Genomic DNA, 26,415 nt, shown 5'->3' with positions numbered 1-26,415 from the left:
ACCATGGTAGTGAGGTATGTGTATAGAGAACACATGACTCCCAATTCCTGACTCTGGAAGTTGTTTTCTACCTTTGTAGAGTTCTTATGGAATTCCCTTTAGGTATAGCTGTTTGGTCTGGGATCTGAGAATATGGCTTCCTCTTGAGTCCACAGCTGACACTTCTCTCTACCACAATGAGTCACACTTTCTGAAGCTGCCTCCAACCTCCTCTATCCTCCCCCCTCCCCAGCCATGGACTTTATAAATCCATTGCAGGTGCATCCACCCTCATAGACTACTACCACATTAGGAAGCACCATTACTGCAACCATTCAGTTCAGATTGTCAGGGAGAACTCACATATATAATCTGTTGCCAAGTCTTGTCATTTCTACTTTCACAGCCTCTCTTATATATGTCCTCTTCTTTCTATTCACACAGCTGCTTCCCTGGTGCAGGCCCTCATCTCTTCACACCTGGTCTATTGCAACAACCTTCTGGTTAGTGTCCAGGCTTTTCCATCCTTCATTCAGCTGCCAAAGTCTGACCGTGTCACCTTCCTACTTGACAAACTCTGGTAAATCTCTATCGCCTACAAGATCAAAAATAAAAAGCTATGTTTGCTTTTTAAAGCCTTTCATAATCTACTCCTTCCTACTGAAATAATCAAATTGATTCTGTATCACCTTTTAATTAATCCTATTTACAGCTAATTGATTTTATCCTGTAACTACCTCAGTCATGGTTCTTTGTTTCTGAACTTAGTTTAGAAATTCAGCAGTCTTGTAATAAGTTAAATTTAGAAATACAGTTCTCTTGCTAATTACTGTTTTAGTCTTGCCTCAAGGAATTCTGCTATCCTTGGGGGATACAGGTGAACACCTGGGAGTCTAGTATAGTATCTTTACACACTACCAAGCTATACTTCAAGGATGTCTGGTTTGTATCCAAAGAAGGAAAAATACTGCAAAGGAAGGAAGGTCCCTTCCCTCAACGAGTTCACGGTTCAATGAGGGACACAATATGCAAATAATTTTGCATAGACAAGATAAAAATAGGGTAAGTTGGACATAATCTCAGAGAGAAGGCAGCAGCATTAAGAGGGAATGGGAAAGTCTCGTACAAGGTAGGATTTTAGCTGAGACTTGAGGTAAGCTAGGTAAGCCAGGAGATGAAAATGAGGAGTAATAATATTGCAGGCATTGGGGATAGCTAGTGAAAATGCATAGGAGATGGGGCATCATGTACAGGAAACAACAAAGAATCTAGTGTCACTGGGTGGTAGATTAAGGTGTAAGAAGGCTGGAAAGGTACTGTAACAGTTTAAATTAAGGTAAACTGAGGCACAAAGTTCCAAACATGATCAATTTCTTAGAAAAGTTCATATTTACCAACAAATATGATCATGGCTTCCTCAGCAAAGCAAAGACCCTGAATGAGGGTGACAGCTCTCTTTTATAGCATTGGGGAGTACAAAACAAAGAACAGGACTTTGTAGATGGGGAACTAGTTATGCTTGGTTAAAAGAACTCAACAGCATGAATTGCAAAATCAATATGATCGGTTATAGAGCTGAGGTGTGGGGGACAACATGATTGGTTGGGAATTGGAAATGAGGATTTCTCAACAACCTTCTCCTTTACTTTTGTGATTAAGAAATGTTCATTATTTGAGTCCACCTGTTACAATTGTCCTTAAAGAAATTTCAGTCCTTCCCTAGAAATGAGTAAGCAAGAAGAAACTGTTAAGTGAAGACAGGAGGAGGTAAGAAAGGTGAAAACTTCAAGTCATTAAAGCTAATTCTATGTCCATTATTTCCTTAGTATATATCCTTAAAGAGAAGTCAATATAGGGAGGGGGTGGAAAGGAGGAGCTGACTTCAGGCCATGCATGACTGAGGGCCTAGTATTGTCTGTCAGAGGTTTGGGAAATATGTATTTTCAGGGGAATGTTTGAAAACAAATACATTTAACTTCCTTGAGAACTGGGAAAAGGCATAAGGTGAGGTGGGGAGGTTTTAGACTTGTGATTGCATCAGCGTGGGAGAACTTGTGATGTTCAATCTTCCTCCTCCAACCTTGGAGAGTTCAATGAGACACTGGGAGTTTAAGTGACTTGCCATGGTTGTGGTCACACATCTTGTAAGAGCCAGAGGCAAAACTTGAACCCAGGGCTTCCTGGCACCAAGGCCAGCTCTTTATCTACTGTCCAATAGTGCCTCATTTACCTTCATAGAAATCCAGCAATGTAGACATGTGAGATAGATAGATAGATAGATAGATAGATAGATAGACAGACAGACAGATAGATCAGATAGACAGATGGAATGAGATAGATGGGCAAACAGAGAGATGGATAGATAGATAGCAGATAGATAGTAGATAGGTAGTAGATAGGCAAATAGCAGATAGGCAGACAGATAGATACCTACAGACATATATACAAATATACACACACACGTGTGTGTGTGCGTGTGTGTGTGTGTGTGTGTGTGTGTGTGTATGTACATTGTCTTGGCCTGTAAATCTGTCAATCAACATTTTACATAAAATAGGACTTAGCACAAAAAATAGTGGCCAATTACTCATTAAATTTAGCTTATATAGAGAGCCAAAATTAATTCTTATAATTTATTTCCCCAAATCCAGCCAGAAATACATGGAAAATATGTTCCCATTCATAATTTTGCACAGAGAAGCCATTAGCTTTTAAGAGAAGCACCTTAATTCCATTTGGTCATTTTTACCTTTGTCTTGGACAATAATAATTTCCATTTCCATTGCAACATCACATTCAAGATATTAATTTTTATATGTTTGTTAGTGTTTGTATAATGTTTGTTAGTCTCAAAGAAGTACTTTCTAAGTGATCCTATCCCAAGCATGAGCTTGGATATAGTACCCCCAAAATTGGAGAACTGAAGCAATTATCCAAACAAAATACTTTCATCTAATGCACCTAGACAATTTTAAAGAAAATAATTCTGCTTGAATAAGATAATTGCCTTAATTCTACATTTCACTTTGCAAATATACATTTGGTCTAAAAACACCTTTGAATTTCTATTTGAATTTCAAAGATCTCTATTAAAAATATTTTTGTTTTTTAAATACAGGGATGACACTGTCCAAAAGTCATTCTAGACTTCTATAAACTCTAGCCTTAAGACATAAAATATCTAGGAAAAATCCTTTGGTTATAAATTTTTGTTAGACTTAATATTTTTTTTTGTTTTTAAAAAATTCTGAACTAAAATAAATTGGACATTTTCATACTGTGAATCTCTATTGTATATAGCTTGCTTTTCTTTTTAACAGATTTGCTATCTTCTCACACCCATTAAAATCCTACTTAATCTTTCATCTTGCTGAAGGACTGACCCTGGGTTCTTGATGGCCGTGCTAGTGGAGTTTAAGTTCTGGCAAATTCCTCCAAACTGGAAAGGCTTCAAGTGATGAGCTCCATGTTCTCACATTTTTTACACTTTTTGGCTTTTTGTTTACTTCTAACTCTCACTTGCTCATTTTCTTTGGGAGGAGGAAGTTCCTAAGGATAATTATATCACAATGAATGATAGAATTAGTTAAATGAGCCATTTTTATTGCCCAAGGACCAACTCAACTATGTTTGGAGATTGGCCCATCACCAGGCTAGCCGCAAAGTGATGATTTTGTGGTCTGGAACAACTATCAAAGACCTAAATTATCAAAGGATTGCAGTCTAAGTCAGTGAATGGAGTACCCACACTAAAAAATTACAGAACCTTGAATGTAAGGTTCAACTCAGCCTTCCCACTTCCCTTTAAATTCCAACTAAAAACCCATCTTTTACAAGAAGCCTTCCCCAACTGCTGTTAATTTTAGTGCCTTCCCTCTGTTAACTATTTCATACCTATCATATATGTTGCTTGCTTTGCACGTATTTGCTTGCACATTATCTCTCCCATTTGATTATAAGCTCCTTGAGGGTATGGACTATCTTTTGCCTCTCTTTGTATTTCCAGTGCTTGGCACATAGTAGGCACATAATAAATGTTTATTGATTGATATGGTATAATATATTTCCAGGAAGGTTGGGAGGGTAGGTAATGGAAGACCTGTTTTAAATTATTTTTTAGTTATCTGATCTTTTAAGACCTATGTTTATTGGATAGGTTTGTTGCTTATCCTTAAAATCATCCATAGCAAGATTTAATAGGATTTCCAAATGCTTATTAATAACATCATGATCATGATCATTATTATTATATTTACCTAGACCTGTGATTTCATCACTTTAGGGAACTCAGTGAGAAAGTACCTTTATGATGCAGGTTAATACCTGCATAGAGAGCTGCCCAGAGCATTAAGAAGGGAAATGACTTGCTCAGGGTCATTCAGTCAGTATGGGTCAGACGTGGGACTTGAATTCAAGTCTCCCTTATTCTACAGCATATCGCCTATTTCATATTCCCTCTCATTAATACTATATTTTATTAATATTATATATATGTATATATATTCCCTTTTTCCTGCTTCCCTCCATTCCTCCTTCCTTCCTGCTTCTTTTTCTCCTTTTTTTGCTTCCTTCCCTTCCTCCTTCTTTCCTGCTTCTCTCCCTCCTTTCTTCTTGCTTCCCTTTCTTCCTCCTTCCTTCCCCCCTTCCTCTCTATCTCCTTTCTTCCCTTCCTTCCTTCTTTCTTTCCTTTCTTCTTTCCTTCCTTCCTTTGTTCTGATTAGCCAAACCTCTAAATCATTCCATAAGCACATAAAGTAGCCATCAAGGCTGAACTGGGACCTTCAGGGACTATCTTGTGAAGTGTACATGGTGCCATGTACGCTCAAGATTCTTCCATCTCTTAAGTCTGCTATCCACTCATCTGTGCTCAGAAAAAGAAACCCAAAGCAGAAGAGGCAGCTAGGAACTTGAGTCCAATCTCAGATTTGCTTAGGCAGCCACATGCACTCACTGTCATGTGCCTGTGGCCACCATACCTTCTGGGGAGGAGTAAAGAGAGAGATGCTCCCCTCCCCCAAATCCAAGTGAGAGATGACAGAGACCTGACATGTTTAGAAGAAGAGAAAAGCATTGCCTCTTCCTTTTAAAGACTGTTGAATGGTGGCTTCTCTTGGCTTAATCACCAAGCATCTTTTGCATAGCTCCCGACCTCTCCCTTATTATGGGAATAAAGGATGAGCCAAAAGCTTCTGGCTATAGGGGTTTTTGAAGTAGAAGCCAGACCACATATGTTACTGAGAGTAAGTTAGGGAGCAAACTCATTCCTAAGTATATTCTGTGGTGGCTTCCACAGGTCATGCATAGTCCAGCAGATTCATGGGGCTTCCCTTATATTGCTTTTATATTCACATGAAAAATCCCTGAAAAGCAAGCTAATGGGAAGGAAATCACACAATACTCTTGTTTCTTCCCTACATCAATCAATAAATAAGCATTTATTAAGCACCTACTGTGTGCCAGCAATAAGAGAAAAGCAAAGAAGTGGTGCTTCTGAATCTTTTCCACCTGCTCAGAAGTAAAGTTCTCTTATTTAATAACTAGTTCATGTTGTGAAAACCAGCTCAAACCTTATAGCTCTAATCTTATTAATAAAAGAGCTATAAGGGAAACATCAAATTAATATAGTTCATGCTGTTTACCTTTTTATCTAAACTTTGTACCTGGCATAAACATTGTTAATAACAAGCTAAAGGATTGTTGATACCTTGATACATGTAAGGCATTCAAATACAAACCAAATATTTCAAAATACCACAAAAAGCAGAACTTTCAAACCCTTTCATATTGCATATATGTTTATTTGATCTTCTAATTTTCTCAACATTTTTACTCAGTTATTTACTTTACAATTTTTATTATAACTGTTAATTATCTTGGAACTCCAAATCTAAATACCATATAATTTAAATGAATTCCAATTTAATTCAATCAATGCTCTCCTAAGGAGGAACAGAGACAGATAAGGATCTAATCCTCACATACAAACATAGGTTACAGAACTTTTTTTTTTAATGAGGAGATAGTCTATGATACACAAATGACTTTACATAAAAGTTACCCAGTTAACTTCAATTGTAACAAAAGACTTAGAATGACACTTAAGTAATCAGTTTCAAAACACTGCATGTCAGATAAGTTGTTTATAATAAAACATGTTTGTACTATAGGACATGCTCCACAAACATGTGTTTTTCCACATTACATAATAACCTCAAATTAAATTGACTTTCCCCTTTGATGTAACACAAAATATTCCATAAGTTGCTCTGCTCTAAGAAAACTGATTGCATTAAAATTCTTTTCTTCAAAACAAAACTGAAGATGCTTCAGATTTAGTTTTAATAATTAATAGACTAAGAGATTGCTCCCATAAATTATTACATCAATACCTAATTATTCTTACATCATTTTAAAAACATTTAAGGATATTATTTTATACACAAAGATGTGTGTGTATATAATGTACGTATGTATATGTGTGTGTGTATATATATATATATATATATATGTGTATAGATAGATAGATAGATATAGAGATATATAGATACATTAGTAACAGACAGATGACAAAGCCAGATACTCATCTACTTTATTCTTTTAAAATATAGAAAGGACTAAAATTCTAGGCTAGAGAACTGAAATCTTATACCTGCATCTCACTATAGTAACTCAGATGTAGTTCAGCCTTAACCTAAGAGATAAAGATCTACTATTGTGTTTATACTGATTACATGACATGATTACAGAAATTTGCCACAAAAGAAGAGGTACAAAACTACACAGTAAGGGAATAATGCTTCCTTAACTTTATGCCAGTTCTAGGTAAAAGTTATATAGACAGCCAATTGCATTGAGCCAGGTTTAGTGTCAGGTGGAATATTTTCCATTCAAGAAATGTCATAATGGGGAAATTGAGTCGAGAGTCCTACCTCAGCTCCTTCCAAGAATCATTCTTCTAGCTTTTCCCATGAGAATTCCACCTGCAGTTAATGGATGTAAAACCCCATATGGTTGCTGGCATCAAGGATAATGGCTTAATAGCATTCTTTGAGGATCATACTTGGAGTCAGACTCTGAATAACATCAGTGACAGTCCCATAAGGTCTTAAATATCAAGTTCTAATAATTAAAGTTTTGGGTAAACTCACTTTTATGGACCATGTATCCTAGATAACAAGTATTGACTATAATTTCATATTGGCAGATTCATCATGGAAAATACTCATGCTAAGTAGATGCTTTTTTTTTTCCCATCCCTAAGATCAACATTTTCTTCAGTATTTTTTTGGCTCTCCTTTACCAAGCTATTGACTTGTTTTTCATGATTTTCTTGCATCACTCTCATTTCTCTTCCCAGTTTTTCCTCTACTTCTTTTACTTGCTTCTCTAAATCCTTTTTGAGCTCTTCCATGGCCTGGGACTGATTCATATTTTTCTTGGAGGATTTGGATGTAGGAGCTTTGACTTTGTTGTCTTCCTCTGGTTGTATGTTTTCATCTTCTTTGTCACCAAAGAAAGTTTCTATGATCTGACTTTTTTTGCACAGTTTGCTCATGTTCCAGCCAATTACTTGAGTTTTAAATGCTTCGTTAAGGTAGGGGTGTGCTTCCAGTGTGGAGAATGTACTGTCTCAAGCTTTAGGGGTTTTGTGCAGCTGTTTTCAGAGATATTTCTAGGGACCTGTAAATTTTCAGTTCTTCCAAGGTGGTAAGATCAAGGGCAAGATGTTCATTCCTTTCCCAGACTGTAGTCTTGTCTATGAGTGACCACAAGCACTCTCTTCTGCCTTGGAACTGTAAGGAGGATTTACTCTTCACTGCTACTACAAGCTCTACTATGCCAGAGCTCCTCCTTGCCCCAGGACTGCCACCCAGAACTGGGACCCAGATCCACACACGGGCAAAGCAAGACAATCCCCTATGCACCAGCAAAGAGATCCTTGCAATCCTCCTCTGATCAGCCACTTTATTCCCTCTCCATCTGTGAGCCCAGAGCTCTGGAAGGAGCCACTGCCCCAGCACTGCACTCGTCCTGAGGCTGGGACCAAGCTTCTCTCTCACTGTCTTCAGAAACTTTTCCTACTGACCTTCTAAATTTCTTTGTCATTTGTGTGTTGAGAAGCCTGGAAGCTGCCACAGCTGCCTGTGATTCAGTCCACTGAGGCCTGCTCCAGATTACCTAAGGCCTGGTCTTTATCTGCGCACCCACGCTGAACTGTGCTCCTCTACCAGCCAGGTACAACAGACTTTCTAATCAACCATCTAGGCTGTCTTGGGCTGGAAATTTGTTTCACTCTGTCTTTTTGTGGGTTCTGCTGCTCCAGAATTTGTTTACAGCCATTTTTTACAGGTATTTGGAAGGCTTTGAGGGAGAGCTAAAGCAAGTTACTGCTTTTACTCTGCTATCTTGGCTCCACTCTGCTCCCCAAGATCAACATTCACGAACAATTTTGCTTTAAAATGCTGAATGGTAAACAACAGAAGACTTGGAATGGGATGTGTAAATATAATAGTCTCAAATTGTATGTAGTGAACACTGCCTATAGTAAAACATGTTTGGTTATTTACCATGTTCAAATGGACATAAACATACACTACTGCTCTCAGAATCCTTTTAAATAATGGGAACACCTTTAAGGTGACTTTTAAGTAGTTTGCATACATTTCAGGGTTTTAATATTATACATGACTACGTAAGCATTAGCAGGAAGATGAAGAGCCCAAGTATTCATTTACTTAGTTGTTCGGGATATGGAATGACTACATATTTAGACTGAAACAGTAAGATCTCATATACTTGTATTGTGCTCATATCCTCTACTGATCACTTGCTCTAATTATAGAAATTTGCTATAAAAGGAAAAAGTGAGGATATGATAATAACAACAATAAGCTGGTCCTTCAGTCCTAGGCCTAAGGGTACAGAACGACAACATATGTATGCCAGGATGAAGCATCTTTGGCTCTGTTTGATTTCAGGTAAGAGTCACAGTTGATCAGACAACTATACCTGAATTCAAAACTCAAAGCAATGTCAGTTACAATCCCAAGAACTTTTATCTCAAATGACAAATTTCACTAATCACAGCTTAGGGCTAGATATAGTTATATTTCCTTCCATGGTGTTTTAATAGGCAATAAAAGTTTGCTAGGATTTTCATATGCATAAGATATTTCACTTAATATTCTTTACTTGTTTTTCTTTGCTTTTCAAGTTAAAACTCATTCTGGTGTAAAGATCAATCATTAGAAATCACTCCTATATTACACACAAACTTGCAAAATCTCATTGAGTCAATTTCATTGTTTAGGAATGCCATAACCCAAACAAGTTCTTTTCTCAGGGCTGATGCTCTTGCTTATACAGATGGTTTCCAATAACCTGGCAAGTACACAAAATAAAAGAATCAACAGGGCTGAGCGAGGTGCCCCTGTTTTGTGCATCCCATCCAACTTCAGAATTATGATGAGCTGTGCTTTTTGACACCCCACCTCATGCAAAACAGAATAGACTGACCCTGCTGCATCTCCTCTAACCCCAAGATGGACTGTTCTGAATGAACAGAACCAGTCTGGATAAGGCTTTCTTTAATATAACAACACATGATTAGCAGGGCTGATAAAATAACCTAACAGTTTTCAGACTTTTCCCCCCTTTAATTTCCTCAAAGAGCTGGGTCAATTCTTTGTCCCCAGCTTTGTTTACCTATCTCTGAAGCTTTCAAAATAAGTAGCAGCACTAAATATTTAGCTTCTAAGTCCCATTCCCCCCTGAGATCAGAAATCAGTGTCTGGAGAGAGACTAAACCAGACAGATTTTTGTTTTTTTTTACCTAGGGGATATCTCATAAAGAGGGTCTCCAGAGGGGCCTAAGGTAGTCTCAGACAAGAAAGGCAAAAAAGGACTTCACCAAAAGTGGGAGTCCAGGGCTCAGGGAAGGGACAATTTCACTCACCACCAACAGATGGAGGGGGCTTAGGCCAGTCACCCAAAGTCAGTACCAGACACCCTTGTCTGAATGTGGATTTGTGGGAAAAGTTCCTCAGGCTATCCCACTTCTGACAACAGAATTGTTAAAGAAAAAACCCTTGTGGATTGTCAAAGGGAAGAAACCCAAGGCCCAAAAAGGGGAACCTGAAATGAACCAGAGTACAATCACAATTTATGCAAATTATAAATGCATTTTATTGCCTGAGAATAAGCTTGCAAGCTGAAACAAGGTCTGTGTTATGACATGTTCAAAGCCCCAGTTGGAAAGGGTAAGGTATTTATACTTTTTAAACAAAGGAAGATAGGGAATTGGGGGAGAAAGGTGGGAAATAGTCCCCATTCCCAAGGAAGGTGAGATTCAGGAGGGGGAATAAGGAATTCCAGGTGTCAGATATGGGTCCCTTTGATACACAAATCACCCTGACAGTTCAAGACTTGAGCACAAGCAATAAGATAAGGGGATGTAAAACAGGAAGTCTTTGCAGATAAGGATATCTCTTGAAGGTCCATAAATTGAAGCTCAATTGGCTTCAAGAGTTGCTGATTATCTGCACATCCAGCTAGGTTTACTCTTGATCACCACAAAGGGTTGTTGGTATGTTAAGCCAATACAACCAGTCCTCACACAGTTCTTCTGGTTACCTGGATAACTGAGAGGGGGGAAGCTCAAGCAAATCAAGGTATCCATTTTCACATTTTCAAATATGAGCACTGTCTTCTAAAGAACAAATATTTCCTTTACTTGGGAAAAGCTTAATATGAGAAAAGGAGACCTATTTTTATAATGGACCATATTCTTTTATTGCTGAATTCTTAAGGACATTACCATTAGTCAATTGAAGTATTCTAAGTCCTTTAACAAATAATTTTTGGATTTCTCATTTCATTGAGCAGAATACCTTCCATGCTTACAGATATATTTTCCCACAGACTGCCAACTAAGACAGCCTGTGTTACTGTTTGCCAGCATGAAGCTGGTTTCACAAATTTTTCAGCAGCTGGCATGTTAATGAGCCAGTTTTTATGGAAATTAGCTCTATTTCTAATCTTTTCCCCCTTGATATAGAAAAATAAAAAGAGACATGGATTTTTTAAATCTGTCAAAATAAACTTCCTAATCCACATGTCTGAACATATCACCCTACTGCTCAAAAAACTTCAGTAGCTCCTTATTTTCCACAGGAGAAGATATAAACTGTGTCAAGAGGTGTGAATGAGGTGTTAAGGAGTTTTCCTACAACCTGATAAAGATGACAGTCAATGAAGAGTCAGTCCTAAGTAGCTGAATCCTTACCTCAGAGCCATCTCTGTTCCCAACCATCAGACTTCCACAGGGTAGATTTCTTCCATTTAAAATCTCAGTCTCTCCTGGGAGTGACAAAGAAAGACATTGCTCAGTGTCTTTTGGAATTTCTTGACTCTTTAAGTTGCAAAAAAGACCATTCAAAAGTTTAATAATTTCACCCTGTACAAATAAGCCTTTCAAAAGTCCTTATAAATTGCAAAATCAATCAATTAGTCTGAAAGGGGTGTGGGCCCAAACCTTTGATCAGTGCAGAGGACTTATTAACCTGGTGCCCATGAATTAAAAAAAAAAAAGAATAAATATATTTCAATCTAATTGGTTTCCTTTGCAATTTTGTGTATTTGGTTTTATGCACATAGAAACATTATTTCGAGAAAGGGTCCACAGACTTTCATGAGCCTGCTCAAGGGGTCTAAGACACAAAAAAAGGCTAAACCCAGTTTTAGAGAAAGCATCAAAGAATTTATAGCTATATATATACTATTATGTAATATGTAATACATGTTATATATAAATTATATATAATTTATGATAAAATATAAATAATTTAATATGATAAAATAAATAATAATATAATATAAATATTACTATATTATTATGTGTGTTGTATTGAGAGAAATTATTATTTTTATATTATATTAATAACCAAATATTAGTATCAGGATCCAGGGTTTTTTCTCTTTTTACTTTGTCATTCAAAGCCCATCCCTTATGGGTCAGTCTCTGAAGAATACTTCTGATAGTTAAAATTGCATATTGCTTCCAGAGAATCTAATCTAGGTGAATTCAAGCCCTAAAGCATTAGGCCATTGTTCAACTTGAGTGGCCTGAGTAGAGATAGATTTTTTGGTCCAGAGTGTTGGAAGCTGCTGAGTCTCTCACAGGTAGGGGCTGAGGGCTTTTAGCTTATCTGCTCATTAGAAAAAGTCCACCCATTCATTAATTGTTAATCAATCAGAGTTGATTTTCACCTGTCAAGTGCAACCCCTTTTCCAAGCCTTCAGTGATCTCCACGACCATAATTTATTGTTTGCTGGCTTAATTAATAAATTGATCATTAATTATGCAGGAACTCTGTCTCTCGGACTTTTCATTCATCTACGTATATATGTATATGTATATATATGTATACACCCATGTGTGTATATGGATAGATTATCTATCTATCTGTCTCTCTGTCTAGCATTAGTGACTCTATTTTGCTTTTATCCACCATTTTGTGATGCTAAGTTTTAGGTGCTCATAAGTTACCTGATTTTGCAGAAATCACAAGATTACTCCCAAAGGTCACCTGAATTAAAGAATGTCACAAAACTACCCCCTCTCCCTCTCACCTGTCACCTGACTCCCTCACTTCCACTGCCACTACACCAATAAGAAACCAGGTTTCACTGTCCCTATGTTCCTGTTTTACTCCCTCAAAATTGTATATTAAACTGTGAGAAACCAAGCTTCTTGGTCCTTGGTCCAGGTTTGTTTTACAAATGTATGAATTGTTAAATGAATCTTTGGTCTGGATGAAACTTAGTTTCTTTTTTTCCACTTTAACAAGCCCAATAGAATTACACTAATGGACCAGAGATGGCTCTAAGGCAGAGTGTCAAACTCATGTCAAACTAATCCCAGATGAACCAGATTAAAAGGAAATTGGGAAATATTTAACAAAATAAATAAAAATGCAATAGATGATGTTAATTTGTCATTTTCTAAGTCAATATTCTGCCCACAAGGATCTCTTTCTATTTAAGTTTGACACCACTGCTCTAAGCCAAGAGTTGTTAAGCTTTGTTGTGTCATTGGTCCTTCAGCAATGTTTTTAAATGGATAAAATAAATTTAGGTCTACAAGTGCTAATAACTAGCTATCCTACAACCTAAGAGAATAAAGTTTAAAGAATTCAACAGTTTGATATGTTTCCTTATATCAGAGGTTCTTAACCTGGGGTTTTTGAACCTAAAAAATTTTTTTAATAACTATATTTCAAAATAATCAGTCTCCTTTGTAATCCTACATATTTCATGTTATGCATTTAAAAACATTTTGAAGATTCCTTTGGTTTCACCATATTCCTGAGGGACCGACGCTGTTTAATTCAATTGATTTTTATTAAGTGTCTCCTATGTGCCAGGCATTGTGCTAAGCATTGGGGATACAAATAAGAAAAAAAAAGATAGTTCTTGCCCTCAAAGATCTTACAATGAAAAAAAAGTTGTTGTTGTTGGTGGTGGTGGTGGTGGTGGTGGGGTGTGTGCGTGTGTGTGTGTGTATCTTCAGAATGTCATTATTGAGAGTCTGTTACCTCCTGGATTGATTTTTCCCTGTAGACTAATAATTTGTGAAATTCTATTCACCTTTCCTCTGAACCCCTTGAAATCTGCCCTTTTACAAAATCTAGAATATGTGTCAATCAAACACAGAAATTACTGCCTGTCCCACGGGGGTTGGGGTACTGAGCCTAGTCCCTTCTCTTCTAAGGGGTCTTTCTGCTCTCAACCTTGGCATATCGTTCAATCATATTTAGTTCTGGGAGAGCACAGTTTCTAATGAGAGGAGAGAGAGACTTCCTTTTTTCCCTCCTCACATTCTTCAGCAGGTTAAGTCCCCAACCTTATACTCTGAGGACAAATTATTTAAAGCCTAGCTCTAAATAATTAGTTTTTTAAAGCTCACATCTAGGGTTCCTAATCAGGCAGTCAATTACACAAGTAAGTCAGACATTTATTTCCTACATACAAAAAGAATGCTAAAGTTATACAAGCACTCATTTGACAAAAGCAAATTTAAGATAGGATTCTGTAACTTAACTTATAACTAATTTTATCTATTAGGAGGCTGATACTTAAACTTTACCAGCTGATTAGGTATTTTAGATTTTATCTTGTCTCTGCCTAATCCAAACAAACTGCTTGTTTACTGGTAAAACAGTAGTGCTCTGGCCAAATCTACTTGTGAGAGGTTGTCCTCTTAGATGTGGAAGCTTTGCTTGCTGCCAGCTCAATTGGACGGAGGACCTCTGGGCATCTTGAGTTGAGGATGGTCACTTCAAGCCTGGGGTTGTTCAGTCACCTCAGAAAAATAAACACAAAGCAGAAAAGGCAGGGACGGGGACTCAGGCAAAAGCTCTTTTAGTTAGCCATACTCTGCAGCCCATCTCCCCTCCCCTACCTCACAGGGAATCTAGAAACAAAGTGCATTACTTTCTACATGGGAGAATCAAAGCAAAGCTGACTAGTCTGGAAGTTATTTCTCCTTTTAAAAGGCAGTTTCTTCATTACTTCAAAGTACCAGTGTCCTTATCTGCTAAGAAGCACCTTTCCTCCTCCTCCTCCTTTTCTTCCTCCTCTTTCTCCTCCCTCTTCCTCTCTTCTCCCTCTCCTCCTCCTCCTCCTCCTTCTTCTTCCTCCTCTTCTCCCTCCTCCTCCTCCTTCCCTCTTCTTCTTTTATTCATAATAACTTGCAGTATTTTGTTTTTATTTATTTAGTACATAATTATATGAAATAATATTAATGATAGCTAGCATTTGTATAGTGCTTTAAGGTTCTCAAAGTGCTTTATATGTGTTATCTCATTTGATCCTTACAATAACCCTGTGAGGAAGGTGCTGGTATTATCCTCATTTTACAGATGAAGAAACTGGGACTAAGAGAGTTTAAGTGACTTGTCCAGAGTCATACAGCTAAGTAAGGTCTGAGGAAGAATTTGAACTCTAGCCTTCCTGACTACAAGTTCATCATCTTGAACTCACCCTCACCCAAATGTTGACTCCTCATGTCCCTGGAGTCCCAGAAAGCTTCCAGGTGATCTATGGGTGCTTGGTCACTGAGATGACCCATGAACACCAATTCAACCTGTGCTACAGTACATCAGACTAGGTGGGAATTTCTTTTCTTTTTTCTATCACAGACTCCAAAATAGAGTGTTCCTTTCCCACTCCAGCAAGCAGTATGTGTGAATCCATCCCAGGACCAAAATCTGTCCTACAGATCTTTCCATCTTTTGAAAGAAATCATTAAGGCAAGACATCATAGGCACTCTGCTTTTGGCAGAGAGAGACAGAGATAGAGACACAGAGAGACAAAAAAAGAGAAAGAAAGTGCCAGACAGAGAGCTTATGGGATGCCGAGATAATTTTGGTCCCTTCTCTGGCTGTTTATAGTCTGTATCCTGAACTTTGCTTCTATTTCCTCCTTTTGTCTCTGGGCTCTTGTATTATATTATACTACAATGACAATAATACTTTTCTTTCTTTTTCCATTGATCTTCACCCAGTGCTCTCCACAGTGTTTTCTCCTTCTGGTCTTTAGATTTCCTCATACAAATTTACCTTCTAATATACAACACTACTCTCTTTCCCATTTTTATACATCCTATTTCCTTTGAATTAAATATATCCTTTCATATTCTAGTCATAGGTTTCATACCACCAAATCTCAGTCACATGTGCATATATTATATACACATGTGATATATGATATATACACATGTGTGTATGTATATGATAATATATCTATATAATACATATATGAATATATTTTGTATATAACATGTACATATACACAATATGAATATATGTATATGTCAATATGTGCACACACATATTCTGTTACCAAGTATCAGTGATATAGTTTACACACACATATACATATTTAGATACAAAACACATATATTTTATAATGCATATATATGTGTGTAGGTGAATATGTATGTATATGTATGTGTGTATGGCTTGAGATATATATATGTGTGTGTATATGTATATATGTGTGTGTGTGTGTGTGGTGTATGTATATATATAGCCCAAATTTCCCTTCTTGTGTTAGAACCCTAAGTCCATCTGACTTTTTCCTATACTTTGATCATTTGTGTAGAACATTTGAGAACATGGATTTTTACTTCTTCTGACTTTCTTGGATGTTTTTTCCTTGTGAATCTTTTAGATTATTCAAATACTATTCTTAATAACTTATAGCTATTCTATATGGTATGTGGCTTGGTAGATATGTGGTCAGGTTCTCCCCTTTCCATTTCAATTCCCTTTTGATTAGCTTTGCAAGATGCAAGGCAAACACAATCTTTCCAGTTCTTGTTAAGTGCATTTTGTCCCTAGTGAGGAGTCATAGATGGAAACCCGATTCCATTATAAGATTTATGTTCTTTAATTTTTTTTATCTTTTCCATTTATATCAGTTTAACTTTTGAATATAGCCCTTCTCCTGCTCTCCCCTATGGCCACCTCTTGAAAGGAATAATTAAAAAATATAACTTTGGATACCTCTTTGACATAGAGTAATACAGCTGGGATAAATTTCAGCTGGCTGAAAAGACATATATTTGGCTCACCATGACCTATAGATAAAAAAAGGGGGCTATACTTTAAAGTCACACTGTTCCTGAGAGGCTGTCTTGTTAGGTGATGTGTGAAGGAGGACACAGGATTAGAAAGAGACTCTGACAAGAAATTCAATTGGGAGTTGGGTGAGAAAGAACAAGGAGGCTGAATGGAGGCAGCAGGTAACTATCACGGATGGTGTTTAAGAGTAATTGGGAATTCCGCTTCCGGGAGATAAGACGTCAGAGTAAGAAGTAAGTTGCTATTACCCACCCTTATCAACCTCTGAAAACCCAGAAAATATCGTCCCAGGAAAAACCATGAACCAGAAGAACTGGTCTGAAGGCCAAAAAGCCTTCTTAGAATAGCTCAAGAAGGATTGTAAAAGTCAAATGAGAGAGGTAGAAGAGTCCTTAAAAAAAAAAATTGGCCACCTGGAAAAAAGTACACTGAAGAAAACAAGTCCCTAAAAAATACAATTGGACAAATGGGGAAGGACATACAAAATCTAATAAAAGAAAACAATTTGTTAAAAAATTAGAATTGGGCAAATGGAAGCTAATAACTCTGTGAGAGAGCAAGAATCAATCAAACAGAAGCAAAAAAATGAAAAAAATAGATGAAAACATAAAATACCTCATTGGTAAAACAACTGACCTGGAAAATCAATCCAGGGGAAGCAACTTAAAAATTATTGGTCTACCTGAAAATCACAAAGAAAAAAGAAGCCTGTACTGTATCTTTCAGGAATTCATTAAGGAAAACTGCCCTGAGGTCCTAGAACCAGAGGGTAAAGTAGCCATAGAAAGAATCCACTGATCACTTCCTGAAAGAGATCCCAAATTGAAAACACCAAGGAATATAGTAACCAAATTCCAAAATTACCAGGTCAAAGAGAAAATACCGCAAGCAGCCAGAAAGAAACAATTTAACTATCATGGAACCACAGTCCTGATTACACAGGATCTTGTAGCTTCTACATTAAAAAAAAAATGTAGGGGGTAGAATATGATATTTCATAAGGCAAAGGAGTTTGCATTACAATCAAGGATCAACTACCCAGAGAAAATGATCATGAGCTTTTGGGGGAGGAGATGCATATTCAATGAAATAGGGGACTTCCAAGCCTTCCTGATAAAAAGACCAGAGCTCAACAGAAAATTTGATCTTCAAATACAAAACTTAAGAGAGACAAAAAAAAGTAAACAGGACAGAAAGATACAACATGTTGTTAATAAGGGCAAACTGTTTACATCTCTACAAGGGAAGATGACACCTTAGAATTCTGGAGTAATTGCATTGTTATTACACCATGTTAAAGGGGTATACATAAAGGGGTGGATATAAGTTGACTTTGATGTAATGATGAAAAAAGAAATCTAATCAAGTGGGTTAAATGGGTCCAAGTAAGTGGATTAATCTGATCTAAGAAAATGTACTGAGAGAAAAGGAAAGGAGGAGGCAGACAAGGGTAAATTACATTACAGGAAAAGGCACAAAAACCTATTACAGCAGAGGGAAAGAAGGGAGGGAGATGAGCATTGTTTGAACCCTACTCTCATCAGATTTGGCTCAAGGAGGGAATAACATAATCAGTTAGGCATAGAAATCTAACTAGCCCTAAAGACATTAGGAGAGAAAAGGGGAAACAAAAGGGAGGGGGGCTAGAAGGGAGGGAAGAAATAGTAAAGGTAAAGGAAAAGAAAAGAGCTAATAGAAGGGAGGTGGGACTGAGGGAGGTGGTAGTCAAAAGCAAAACACTAGTGAGGAGGAAGAAAAAAGGGAGAAAGGAGAAAGAAAAACATAAATAGGGGGGAGAGAGGGGAAGGATGGAGAGAAAGACACAGATAGTAATCATAACTATGAATGTGAATGGGATGAACTCTCCCTTAAACAGAAGCCGGTAGCAGAATGGATTAAAAAAACATAATCTTACAATATGTTGTTTACAAGAAATACATTTGAAAAAGAGTGACACACACAGGGTAAAGGTAAAAGGCTGGAGAAGAATATATTATGCTTCAGCTGAAGTAAAAAATCAGCATGCGTAGCAATCCTGATCTCAGACAAAGTGAAAGCAAAAATAGATCTTATCAAAAGAGATAAAGAAGGAAACTACATCCTGATAAAAGGCATCATAGACAATGAAGTAATATCATTACTAAGCATATATGCACCAAATGGCATAGCATCCAAATTCTTAGAGAAGAAGTTCAGGGAGTTACAGGAAGAGATAGACAGCAAAACTATACTAGTGGGTGACCTGAACCTCCCCCCTCTTGGCACTAGATTAAGTCTAACCACAAAATAAACAAGAAAGACGTTAAGGAGGTGAATAGAACATTAGAAAAGGTAGGCATGATAGACTTCTGGAGAAAATTGAATGGGGATAGAAAGGAATATATTTTTTTTCGGCAGCACATGGCACATACACAAAAATTGACCATGTACTAGGGCATAAAAACTTCACAATCCAATGCAGAAAGGCAGAAATATTAAACGCTTCCTTTTCAGATTGTGATGCAATAAAAATTATATGTAATAAAGAGCCACGGAAAGATAGACTAAAAAATAATTGGAAACTAAATAATCTAATCCTAAAAAATGATTGGGTCAAACAACAAATCATAGAAACAATCAACAATTTCATTCAAGAGAATGACAATAATGAGACAACATACCAAAACCTATGGGATGCAGCGAAAGCAGTTCTTATGGGAAGTTTTATATCTCTAAATGCTTACATAAATAAAATAGAAAAAGAGATTAATGAATTGGGCATACAACTAAAAAAACTAGAAAAAGAACAAATTAAAAATCCCCAATTAAACACCAAATTAGAAATATTGAAAACCAAAGGAGAAATTAAGAAAATTGAATTAAGAAAACTATTGAACTAATAAATAAAACAAGAGCTGATTTTGTGAGAAAAAAACAATAAAATAGATAAACCTTTGGTTAATTTAATTTAAAAAAAAAGAAAGAAAACCAAATTACCAGTATCAAAAATGAAAAGGGTGACTCCACTACCAAGGAAGAGGAAATTAAAACAATAATTAGGGACTATTTTGCCCAACTATATGCCAATAAATTTGAAAATCTCGGTGAAATGGATAAATATTTACAAAAATATAAATTGGCCAGATTAACAGAAGAGGAAGTAAAATACATAAATAACCCCATCACAGAAAAAGAAATTGAACAAGCCACTGATGAACTCCCTGGGAAAAAAATCTCCAGGGCCAGATGGATTTACAAGCAAATTCTTTCAAACATTTAAAGAATAATTAATTCCAATACTATATAGACTATTTGGGAAAATAGGTGAAGAAGGAGTCTTACCAAATTCTTTTTATGATACAAATATGGTGCTGATACCAAAACCAGGAAGGGTTAAAACAGAAAAAGAAAATTTTAGACCAATTTTCCCCAATGAATACAGATGCAAAATTTTTAAATAAAATATTAGCAAATAGATTATAGCAACTTATCACAAAAATATTACACTATGATCAGGTGGGATTTATACCAAGAATGCAGGGCTGGTTCAATATTAGGAAACCTATCAGCATAATTGATCATATCAACAACAAAACTAACAGAAACCACATGATCATCTCAATAGATGCAGAAAAAGCTTTTGAAAAAAATGCAATACCCATTCCTATTAAAAACACTAGAGAGTATAGGAATAAGTGGAGTCTTCCTTAAAATAATAAATAGCACTTACCTAAAACCTTCAGCAAGCATCATATGCAACGAGGACAGGCTAGAAGCATTTCCAATAAAAATCAGGGGTGAAACAAGGATGTCCATTATCACCATTGTTGTTCAATATCGTACTGGAAACTAACTTTAGCAATAAGAGAAGAAAAAGAAATTGAAGGTATTAGAATAAGTAAAGAAGAAACAAAGCTATCACTCTTTGCAGATGACATGATGATATACTTAGAGAATCCTAGAGAATCAAGTAAAAAACTACTTGAAATAATAAACAACTTTAGCAAAGTTGCAGGCTATAAAATAAACCCACATAAATCATCGTTATTTCTAGATATTACCAACAAAGCCCAACAGCAAGAGATAGAAAGAGAAATTCCATTTAAAGTTACTGTAGACATAATAAAATATTTAGGAGTCTATCTACTGAAACAAACCCAGGAATTATATGACTACAATTACAAAACACTTTTAACACAAATAAAGTCGGATCTCAATAACTGGAAAAGCATTAGTTGCTCATGGGTAGGCCAAGCTAATATAATAAAAATGACAATTCTACTCAAGCTAATTTATTTATTCAGTGCCATACCAATGAAACTACCAATAAATTATTTTACAGAGTTAGAAAAAATAATAACAAGATTCATTTGGTCCAGAAATGGACAAAAGGCCCAGAATATCAAAGGAACTAATGAAAAAAAATGCAGGGGAAGGTGGCCTAGCCATTTCAGATCTTAAATTGTATTATAAAGCAGCAATCATCAAAACTTCTTGGTACTGGCTAAGAAATAGGGAGGTGGATCAGTGGAATAGATTAAATATGTAAGACACAGTAGTCAATGACTATAGTAATCTATTATGCGATAAACCCAAAGACCCCAGCTTCTGTGATAACAACTCACTCTTTGACAAAAACTGTTGGGAAAACTGGAAAAGAGTATGGCAGAAACTAGGCATAGATCAAAATCTCACACCACATACCAAAATAAAGTCAAAATAGGGGCCTGATTTAGATATAAAGGCTGATACTATAAGCAAACTGGAAGAGCAAGGATAGTTTACCCATCAGATTTATGGAGAACAAAAGAATTCATGACCAAACAGGAAACAGAGAACATTATGGAAAGCAAAATGGATAACTATGATTATATTAAATTGAAAAGTTTTTGCATAAATAAAGCCAATGCAACCAAGATGAGAAGGAAGGTAGAAAACTGGGAAAGAATTTTTACAACCAGTCTCTCTGATAAGGGCTTCATTTCTAAAATATAGAGGGAATTAAGTCAAATTTATAAGAATGCAAGTTATTTCCCAATTGATAAATGGCCAAAGGATATGAACAGGCAGTTCTCAGATGAAGAAATTAAAGCCATCTGTACTCATATGAAAAAATGCTGTAAATCATTACTGATTACAGAAATGCAAATGAAAACAACTCTTAGGTACCACATCACACCTACCAGATTGACCAACATGACAAAGCAGGAAAATGATAAATGTTGGAGAAGATATGGGAAAATTGGAACACTAATGCATTGTTGGTGGAGTTGTGAAATGATCCAATCATCTTGGAGAGCAATTTGGAACTGTGCCCAAAGGGCTGTAAAAATGTGCATACCCTTTGACCCAGCAATAGGGCTATATCCCAGAGAGATCATACAAATGTGAAAAGGACCCACACATACAAAAATATTTGTAGCAGCTCTTTTTGTGGTGGCAAAGAATTGGAAATTGAGGGGATGCCCATCAATTGGGGAATGGCTGAACAAGTTGTGGTATATGAATGTAATGGAATACTATTGTGCTATAAGAAATGAACAGGCTGACTTCAGAAAAACCTGGAAAGATTCGTATGGTCTGATGCAGAGTGAAGTGAGCAGAAGCAGGAGAACATTGTACACAGTAACAGCCATGTTGTGCGATGACTAATATTGATAGACTTAACCGTTCTCATCAATACAAGGATCTAAGGTGTCTCCAAAGGCCTCATGATGGAAAATTCTATCCACAAAAGAGAAAGAACTTTGAATGCAGATTGAAGCATACCATTTGCTATTTTTTTTTCTTCTGTTGTGTTTTGTTTCCTCTTTCTGGTGGTTCCTCCTACTAGTTCTAATTCTTACTTACAACATCACTAATGTAAAAATATGTTTAATAAGAATGTATATATATATAGCCTATATCAGATTGTGCACTGTCTTGGGGAGGGAGGTGGAGAGGGAGGGGGAGAAAAATTTCAAACTCAAAATCCTATGGAAGTGATTGTTGATAATTCAAAATAAATTAATTTTTTTTAAAAAAAGAGTGATTGGACTGTCCTGTTGTCACTGCCACCTTTGCCAACAACTGCCAGATAGATCAGCTTGAGGTGGGAACAAAAGTCCTATCCAATCAGGGCAGAACTCTCTCCTTTGAGAGATGCAGATGGTGAAGTGCCTGAATCCATTTCTTTCCCTGTAGCCCAAAAGGCAGAGGTTGATTTTAAAGCCAAAGTTTGGAATTCCAAATTCAATTTCATTCACTTTACATTTTAAATTTGCTTAGTTAGTTTTTGATTTTCTAGCTATATAATAACATAATTGCTCTGGTTTGAGTGTTCCTATTTTTGTGATGAGGCAATTGCAAAAGAGGGAGAAATAATGACTGGTATGTTTTATAGATGAAAGTGAAAAGGATAGATAGTATGAACCATTTCTATCTAAATTGACGACAGGAGGACGAATTGGGAAAGAGTGGTCCTTGCTGATAGAAAGCTGGCACCTGCTAAGAGGAAGCAGCTAGGTTTTTCCTCTGTTTTTCCATTCAATTCAATAAACATTTATCAAACACCTACTATGCATCCAGCACTATGCTATCTCAAACTCAAGAAGGAAAGACAAAAAAAAGTCAGGTTAGTAAAACTAATCACATTCTTACACCACATCTTTACTTCATAAATAAAGTTTTATCTTCTGTGCCCCTTGTCCTCAATGAGCTGATGGGGTCACTGAGACAAATAGTGAAGAGAGAGAAAAGAAGATGGGAAAAGAATCTTGTGCAATGTTTATAGTTAGGAGGCATGAGATGGTTGATGAGACATCAAAGGAGACTAAATGAGAATAATCAGCTGGGCAGGTGGAGATCCTGGAGAAAGTAATGTCACAAAAACTTAGAAAGAAGAGAGTATCCAGGAGAAAATTTTGGTGAGCAGGGTCAAATGCAGTGGAACTATCAAGAAAAATGAGGACTAAGAAAAGATCACAGATGTGACAATTAGGAGATGACTTGTAAGTTTGGAGAGAGCAGTATGATGAGGTCAAAAGTTTAACCACAAAGACTGGGGAGTGATGATGGAAGATACAATAGAAACAACAAGCACGAAAAATCAATCAATAATCATTTATTAAGCACTTACTATATGCTGAACACTGTATCAATCTCTGAGCCACTGGATGACTTTGTATATGAGAGACGTGATTATTTCTTTCATATATGAATAACTAATTATTGAATTGGGACCAAGGTTTTTCCCCTTTTCTACTTCCTCATCCAGAAATCAACCAGTGTGGACAATATTGGGCAGAGACCTACCCAGCCAGAATGGCTAAGATATAACCAAAGACAGTAGAGAAAATTTAAGTTTAGGTGAATGGGTGGATTCCTGTTCATTGTGTTTAGTCAGGAAGATCTGGGGAAATGTGAATTCTCCTTTTTAGAAAATTGATATGGAAATTGATCTTTGACTAAGATTTGGGTATTCAGTTTCAAGACCCTCATTGGAATAAGCCCACCTTTCATCAGAATATTCATTCTCTCTTTAATTGTTTACCAGTCAAAGTTCATTGCCACCCTCAGGAACACACATTTTTCCAAGGACATATAAAGTATGATCTTATGGCCACGACTGGGCTTTAGCATTCAAGAGTGTCACTGACTCCTTTATTAATGAAATGCTAGCATTATTAATAAGATAATTAATTACCTAGAAACTATGTCTCTTGAACTTTTTAAACATCACATGTAGGAGTTTGATTGAAAAAGGGAGGTAAAATATTGGATAATAGCTTCCTGTGATTTTATATTTGATCAAAGATGAGAGCTACTGGAATTTATTGAATTGTGTGTGTGTGTGTGTGTGTGTGTGTGTGTGTGACATGGTTGGTCCTATGCTTTAGGAAAATCACTTTGGCACATGAATGGAGGATATACTGGAATGAAGAGAGACTTGAGGAAGGGAAGTCAACCAGAATGCTATTGCAATAGTCTAGGGATGAGGTTAGGAGGACCTGTACCAGCATGGTGGTAATATGAATGGAGAGAAAGGGATGTATAGGAGAGATGTTGTGGAGGTAGAGATGACAAGACTTAGCAAGAGTTTAGATAAGTGAGGTGAGCATGAGTGAGGAGTCAAGAATAACACTGAGGTTGCTACCTTGAATAATTGGGAAGATGGTGGTAGAATCAACAGTAATATAGAAGTTCAGAAGAGGGGACAGTTTGGGGAGAATGATAATTTCTGTTGTGGACATGTTGAGTTTGATATATCTATTGGATATCCAGTTGGATGTGTCCAAGAGGTATTAGACGACATTCACATCTATCATTTGAACTCAGGAGAGGGATTAGAGCAAGATACTTGGATAGAGGAATCATCTGCACAGAAATGACAATTGAACAAATGGGAGTTGATGAGATCACCAAAGGGAGATAGCACAGAGAAAGGCTAATGTGCAAAATCTACTGAAAATTGACAAAAATCTATAAGATTAAAGCCCATTCTCCTATGGATAAGTGATCAAAAATGATAAGAAAATAAAATTTAAAAAAATTAAATTATCCATTATCTTAAAATTTCTAGATCTTAAATTATAAGACTATGATTAGTAAAATGATCTAGCACCGAATAAAAGATAAGATGGCTGATTAGTATAAAAGATTAGATAAGATTCAGAAGGAAAGGAATAGAGGAGTAGAGGTTAAGTCAAATATACCCTACTTTAAAAAAAAAAAGATAAATAGCCAGATAGCCAGACCACAGGTCCCCATTCATTTCTGCCTTGATCAACAGAGAAAACTGAGGAATCATTTGTCTTAACATACTCACTCTCTCACCTCACCCCTGCATTGGCTCAAAATTTTTCATTATATCACATTACCATTGCTACTGTCAAGGATGTGGCAATCTTTTTCCTATGGCTCCTTTCAGAATCTCAAAGAATTCTAGGCTTTCTAGGCTGAAACTCTCTTCCCTGATCATCACTCTCTGCCCCCTCAGGCCCATTTATACACGTCCCTCCTATCCCCTTCCATTCTATATGTCCATTATACCATCTGGAACCTCCATTCTCTTGTTAACAAACCAACCTTCAAATTAAGCTGATTCCTACCTCCTTGCAGCCATGGAAACCTGGCTCCCCACCGAAGACAGTGCATCCCCAGCCATTCTCTCCAGCAGTATATGTACCTTCACTCATGTCCCCACTCCTATGAGCCAGGAGAAGGAGCAGGCATGATTCTTGATCCTAATTGCCACTTCTCCACTCTCCCTCTACCATCATTACTCAGTGACCTCTCCCATTTTTAGGTTTACTTCATCCTAATGAATCATCCAATACAGATGCTTGTGGCTCTTCTCTACTAGACCACAAGTCATTCTGCCTTCTTTCTCAAGTTTTCAGTCTTTCTCTAGACTTTACAATCTTTTTTTTAGAAACCAACCCCTGTCCTTATGCTTGGAGACTTCAGTTCTTGCTGATATCCCTTGTTTCATCTACCTCTTCAACAAATACCTTTGTTTCATCGACCTCCTCAACTCCCATGATCTATAGCTTTGATACATCTCAATCAATTAACTGATCAGTCAATCAATTGATCAATAAGCATTTACTAGATCCCTACTGTGTACTAGGGCAGCTGGGTGGTAAAGTGGATCTTCCTGAGTTCAAATCTGGACTCAGACACTTACTAGCTATGTGACCCTGGGCAAGTCATTTAATCCTGTTTGCTTCAGTTTCCTTGTCTATAAAATGAGCTGAAGAAGGAAATGACAAACCATTCCAGTATCTTTGCTGAGAAAACCCCAAATGGGGTCATGAAGAGCCAGACATG

General features: G+C 36.7%; 1 protein-coding gene across 1 annotated transcript in view; it reads left to right on the top strand.

The window, feature by feature from the left end:
* The first annotated feature begins 16,800 nt into the window (after window positions 1-16,800).
* Window positions 16,801-26,415, top strand: part of LOC144455956 (uncharacterized) — a 47,716-nt gene continuing 38,101 nt past the window's right edge. The window contains exon 1 of the mRNA XM_078150398.1: window positions 16,801-16,852. Within this exon, the coding sequence (XP_078006524.1) occupies window positions 16,801-16,852 (52 nt within the window). The remainder of the gene's footprint in view (window positions 16,853-26,415) is intronic.

The sequence above is a fragment of the Phascolarctos cinereus genome, unplaced genomic scaffold (genome assembly GCF_003287225.1).
Source record: "Phascolarctos cinereus isolate Bilbo 61053 unplaced genomic scaffold, phaCin_HiC Scaffold_1;HRSCAF=81, whole genome shotgun sequence".
Classification (NCBI taxonomy): Eukaryota; Metazoa; Chordata; class Mammalia; order Diprotodontia; family Phascolarctidae; genus Phascolarctos; species Phascolarctos cinereus.
The sequence above is the reverse complement of the archived record's forward strand: the minus strand, read 5'-3'. Positions and strand labels throughout refer to the sequence as shown.